The sequence below is a fragment of the Atta colombica genome, unplaced genomic scaffold (genome assembly GCF_001594045.1).
Source record: "Atta colombica isolate Treedump-2 unplaced genomic scaffold, Acol1.0 scaffold228, whole genome shotgun sequence".
NCBI classification, from domain to species: Eukaryota; Metazoa; Arthropoda; class Insecta; order Hymenoptera; family Formicidae; genus Atta; species Atta colombica.
Window position 1 is genome coordinate 1,799,762 of NW_017259325.1, and position 6,049 is coordinate 1,805,810.

General features: G+C 33.4%; 2 protein-coding genes and 2 non-coding genes across 4 annotated transcripts in view; 2 read left to right on the plus strand and 2 right to left on the minus strand.

Annotated features, from left to right (window-relative positions):
- The window catches only part of LOC108688316, an 11,603-nt gene extending 9,420 nt beyond the window's left edge, over positions 1-2,183 (plus strand). Inside the window, exon 18 of the mRNA XM_018194512.1 lies at positions 774-2,183. Within this exon, the coding sequence (XP_018050001.1) occupies positions 774-1,045 (272 nt within the window). The 3' untranslated portion in view covers positions 1,046-2,183. The remainder of the gene's footprint in view (positions 1-773) is intronic.
- Positions 2,184-3,059: 876 nt separating this feature from the next.
- LOC108688297 (cell death specification protein 2) overlaps positions 3,060-6,049 on the minus strand; it is a 5,478-nt gene continuing 2,488 nt past the window's right edge. Inside the window, exons 2-4 of the mRNA XM_018194485.1 lie at positions 4,416-4,643; positions 3,916-4,094; positions 3,060-3,260 (exon numbers count right to left, since the gene is read on the minus strand). Coding sequence (XP_018049974.1) covers positions 3,060-3,260; positions 3,916-4,094; positions 4,416-4,643 — 608 coding nt within the window. The remainder of the gene's footprint in view (positions 3,261-3,915; positions 4,095-4,415; positions 4,644-6,049) is intronic.
- Trnam-cau lies at positions 4,211-4,283 on the minus strand. Its single transcript has one exon. It is a non-coding gene; the product is annotated as a tRNA-Met (tRNA).
- On the plus strand, positions 4,793-4,865 carry Trnar-ccu. The gene has a single exon. It is a non-coding gene; the product is annotated as a tRNA-Arg (tRNA).

Below are 6,049 nucleotides of genomic sequence, written 5' to 3' on the forward strand. Positions count from 1 at the left end.
CTTTTTCAGTCTCAGTTTTAAACGCGATCGATCGACGAAAATTAATGGACAAATTACTCGATTAGATTTATATTGACAATATAGGGGTCGTCTCATTGTGATGATAGCTACACGAATGTGATATAGTATATGATGTTTTTTAAATCTATTGATAATATTAAATAAAAGAGCGAGCTACTTTTTTTCAATGTTATACTCTCTTTTCCCCTTTATCGGATTAGACGTTTCCTAAAATGTTACATAAGTATGGGTAGTCACACTCATTATCTTTCCTTTATTTCTTTTTCTTCTTTTTTTCTTTCTATGATATTATGTTAAAGTTCACTGTCTTATAAGAAAAGAGAAGACTCTCAGGACAGTTTTCTTAAAACATTTTTGAGTAATATCTTATTAATGATAACGATGATGAAAATTAGGAAAAATAAAACGAATATTAACAACTGTACTGATAATGAAGCATAACGATTTAATAGAGTACTGTTGCTCACGTGAGTTGTCGTCATCGAGAAGTGTTCGCAAATCCGACATGGATATTTCGTTGATTTTATTGCTCCATGAATGTGCGTGACGAGTGCCTCGACATTGTCTGGACGATATCCAAGACGTTAAACACACGTTGACATTGTTGTCGCTCTTTTTTCTCATCTCTTTATACTTCTACCCACACAGTAGACAAGAGAAAGAGAAGTAATGCACAGCAGATTTTGCCAATTATTGTCGCACTCGCAGGCGGGCTGTCGGTGTATCCAGTATTTAGAGCGTGTCTTTTACAGAGGTATTCACGCCCAAAGATATAGACCTCGAGAACGACGAGGAGATGGACGATGATGAGCGCGAGCTGGAGGCCTTCAAGCGATTCTGTCTGCAATCAGTACCGCCACTGCACAAGGAGAAGGTCAATCTCAATATCAAGGACATCGTGCTGAAGAAGAAATCATCGTCGTCCTCGTCGTCATCCTCGTCAACGTCGTCGTCGTCAGCAGCAGCAGCAGTGGCGGCGGCGGCGGCGACGGCGGCGGCGGCTGCTGTAATAGCAGCCAATTGATTTGTATAATGATTTGAATAATCCTGCGTTACCATCCACGATTACTGCCATTTTCAATGAATCGAAATTGCGGTCTAGAACGCAATTGCATTGCGAATGATTCGTGTCTTTGTCGACATTGTTGTCGTCATCGATTCTGGGTTTTTACAGAAAAACAAGTATGTAATGCCTTCGTAGATGAATATTTAAATGTTAGCGTATTAGAGTGAAGGAACGGAGTAGGAACTCTGAACGATGACGGCATGGTCGTATAACGATCAGGTGTCATTGTATATGTATATCGTTAATTGTAATTAGAGATGTAAGTTTCCTTTGCGAACGATAAATTTTTTTCGCGAGATGTTCAAAGCATCGTTCTAGACGAGGTCAACGGCATTTGTAAAAATTTGATCTCGCCGACACTTTAGGAATAAGTACGATTGTAAAATTAAACGCGACAGTGTCGTTAAAAAGTGTCACGAGAAGATATACGCTGTGTTTCCAGCTTTGCAAAGTCTCGCATCGGTGAAAATTAGAGACTGCGTCACTCGACGCGAATACACACACGTAGATGTGCGTGATAATAGAGATAGATGGACGTATTGTTCTCTTTTCCTTTTTTTCTGTTTTTTTTTCTTTAAATAAAAATAGTTGCGCGTTTCGATCTACTTAGAACGTCTATGTATCATCTTTATGTGTCTCTATATTTACATTCTCCTTGTAGGAGTAGCCTGTATTCGTATAAATAGTTAAATTAGCATAGAGACGCACACCGAGAAAGTTTATATATACATAATTCAACAAATGTACGTCGCAGTGTTTCTTATTGTATTGTAATTAAAGTACTTTTTATACGGTAAATAAGATATAGGCATGTGGGGCGACAATCTAATTCTTTTTAGTGTATATAAATTCCCTATACACACACACACACACACACACACACAAAAAGAATCAATATCAACATATACATGTGTACGTGTGCATATGCGTATATGTATATATGTATTATGTATACATACATATATATAAATTATAAATCACTGCCACACATTATTTATCATGTCCTTATTGTCTCGGTAATTTTTCTTAAAAAAAAAAGTAAAAGAGTTTATACAGAAAGAACTTGAATTAGGATTAATTGGAATGTTGTAATTAAATGAGACACTTTGAAAAATACTTCACAAACAGCGTATCTACTTTGCAAAAATGCACACACATATCATAGATATACCTTATTTAAATATTTTTATCCAACTTTTCCATCTCTTTATTTTTTAAATGTAATTTCAATTTTTTTTTAAGTATATGAACATATATATAAAAAGGATTATAATTTCTTTACAGTTATCTTTTAAGCATATACCAATTGTTGGTTACAAATTTCAAAGTGTTTTATTTTTTAGCGATATGCCGCTAGATGTCTCAATAGTGAATTTTTCTAATCGAGTAATCGACATCAATTTCATGGAGAATTGTTCTTTTTTCGCGAGATATTAATAATTGACTTTAACTTTTGGGACGATTAATTTAAATATAAAAATTTAAATATAAAAAAAACAATCAGTTTCCATTTATATATCTTGAACCATCTCTGTTTATTAGCATTTAAGCAACAGTTATATATAATACACTTAAAATTGATTATAATTCCAACAATAATAAATAATAAAATCTCTGAATTAAATTTCTTCGGATTCTTCTGTTATTTGCATAACATAGAGAAAGAGAAATATATTTAACAATACGGGATACTTTCCGAATTATTTTACTTTATAAAAATCGATCGTTACGAATAAAGACGTAATAAAGATTATTTTCGCGCGTATTTTTTCCCATACAGCACAGAATTTGCAGCAATATTGCTGTAAAATCTCTGCAACATTGCTGCAACATGTAATGTTGCAGCAGTGTTGCTGTAACTTTTGTGCAATTTTTTGCTGTACTATGTGAACGTGTCTGTGTAAATTGCATGGGTTTGAGTTTTCTATATTTAAGCATATTCGTACACGTTTTTCGAAGAAATCTCCAGGAATTAACAATCTAGACTTGCGGTGTGCGGAGGAGAGAGCGTCACAGGTGTCATCGACGAAAGTGATCGTTCGATCGATTGTATCGCTGGGGTATGTTGCTTGATCAACATGTGCCGCAACGATTGTGCCTCCTCTCGAAGAGTCACTATCTGTGCCTTTAAGATTGCATTCTCGTGCTCCAACATCGTCGCCCTTAATGCAATCTGTGAAAATATAGATATACGAATTAAAACTTCCAAGCAGAATAACTTAAATTACGATAACATCAAATAAATGACATTAAAATGAATCGTGACTAATTGAAAAGTGATTTTTATGCTCGTTTCTGTATACCAATGTAGATTAATTTTAATCTCGATTTAATTTACTCTATATCCTTTTCTAATTCTTAGAATTAAAAAACATAAAAAGTAAATTAAACCAAGATTAAAGTTTATCTACAATAGTAGAAATGGGCATTGGAAAAAGATAAAGATTTAGTTGAATTATAACAAGATTAAAATTAAACTATTATTGATAAATGCTGATATTAACCATTTTAAAGCCATTTCGATGATGTCATCTTAATGTTATGATGATTATTGATCCTCTACTTCTTGTCAATGTTGAATTTAGTTTACATCGTGCGAAAATTTGAGAATAAAAGAATCGGTGATTATTTAATTGTCAAGTATTTTATTATAACCAGTTAACAGTTAATTATACCATTATATTTTTTTTGTTTAACTTATGAAAAAAGGAAAATTGAACTACGTAGCTCGAAATTGTAACACGAACATTTCTGTCGATAGAATTATATATGTATTATAATCACAATTAGATTGAAGTCGAGTCTCAAAATCGATTGTGCGTTCTTACGTGGTCTTCCCTGATTTTGCGGGCGTCTCGTGATTTTTTCGCCGCCTGATTATTTCGTTTACGTCTCTCGTAATATTTTTCATCCTTCTGATCATCCGGGATTGGTTTTTTCTCGCTTCTAGGTCTTCTGTGAAGAGCGGCTATGCCATTTGTAGTAACGAAGTGACGACTCATAGCACCTGTTTTGGTCATCGATAATAAAATATGTGTACTATTTTTTCGTATGTTATCAAAAACGTAACGCACGCGACTAGTGCATTTGTATAAAAAAAAAGAAAAAAAAAGAAAAAAAATATGCCCCGGGTGAGGATCGAACTCACGACCTTAAGATTATGAGACTTACGCGCTGCCTACTGCGCTACCGAGGCACTTGTTTGTGGCATATCAACCAATGCTTAAGTATACAGCGCCTCCATACAGATAGTATTAAAAGTGTGATCGAAAGATTGCATATAAGAATTAAATATTAAAAAATGAAAATCAAAGAAATTTCAGTTTACCTGTGGAGGAAGTTGAGAGAGTTTGAGGCACGCTCAGCGATTGCATCAAGGGTGGCATTGCTGTTAGAAAGGGTGGTTGAAGCAGAGTTCCTGGGAGTGAGAACGTTGCTGATAATGGTGGAGATGTTAATGATGAGGACGAGGAATCCGTCGGCAAAGAACTCGATAAAACATCCGGCTCGACGAAGCTATAGTCTCGAGACGGATACGCCTCGTATCTGCATAGATCTGTTAATAAAAATGGTAATTTTAACTCAAAAATACTATGCATTCGATCGATTACATTTTGTTAGTCTTGTATTATAAAATTAAAAAAAAATAAATATTGAATTATTGAACGGACAGATTTATATGATTTAGAGACGTTTCCACCGACCGCCCCTGTGGCCTAATGGATAAGGCATCGGTCTCCTAAACCGGGGATTGTGGGTTCGAGTCCCACCAGGGGTATATCTATATTTTTTTTATTCCTTTTGAAATAATGGACTTTTGTACAATAAGCCATTACCTAAGTTTTAAAAGTCTTAAGTCGTAAGAAATTCATCACAGTCGATTATTCTTCTTATATTCGACTGTGATTGGTCGAATTTTTGTAGAAACTATGAAGATTGCAGCATAATGCATAAGGTATCAGAAAATCAATTAATCAGAGTCCTTTATTTTATGATTTATTACTATATGATTCTTTTATGTCTTATGTCTTATTCGTTAATTTAACGTTATGTAAAAATCTGTACTGTAGTCTTAATATATGTATAATATTATGCATATCGTTGACACAAACTGTGGAAAAATCAAATCAGAAGTGGCATTTCTTCAGAGATTCTTATAATGTTATTATTTAATTTTATTAAAAATACAATGAAATAAATATCATATATATCTTTTCTTACCTAATGTAACATCATTAATTTCTTGTTTAATTTACAACTTTTTGTACAAATTAGTTATCGGTAATATAGGTAATATAAATTGTAACAAACATTCGTCTCTTTCTCTTCTTTTTCTCCTGCACGATTAATTAGCTGCATGTGAAATGCAGTTTGTTCGGTCGCTTGATCGATGCAAGATTTATTTGACACTTGGATACTTTTCCAGAGCTGAAACTTTTACCTCGTCCAGTTATCGCGCGCTACGTGCATGCTACCGACGATGAAATATTGGGGTCCCGAAATGTCGTGATGATAATGCAATGACTCGTTGGTTCGTGCGAAACTTGGTTCGTGTGCAAACGTTCGCGCGAATTGCCGCGACTATTAAGTCAACCGTAAAATTTCTTCGAACATTAACTATTCAAGCGGCAGTTACAATTTTAGAAAAGAAAACATCGACATAATGATGATACTACGAATAAGACAATCGTTCATAACGAGAACATGTGCTGGCAAAAGTCAAACAGATTTAACGAGGCAAATGATTCGTTCCTCATTATTTTTTTAACAGAGATGCAAATAAGTAAATAATAGTATTGTTTATGATATGATCTATAAGATAGATATTTTAAAAAGTATTATTTTGTAATAATAATTTAGAAAATTATTTATTATATATAATTGTTTATTATTAATTTAAATTAAATTATAATTATTTCTGATATTTTGCATAAAATAATAAATAATAATTGCTTGTAATAT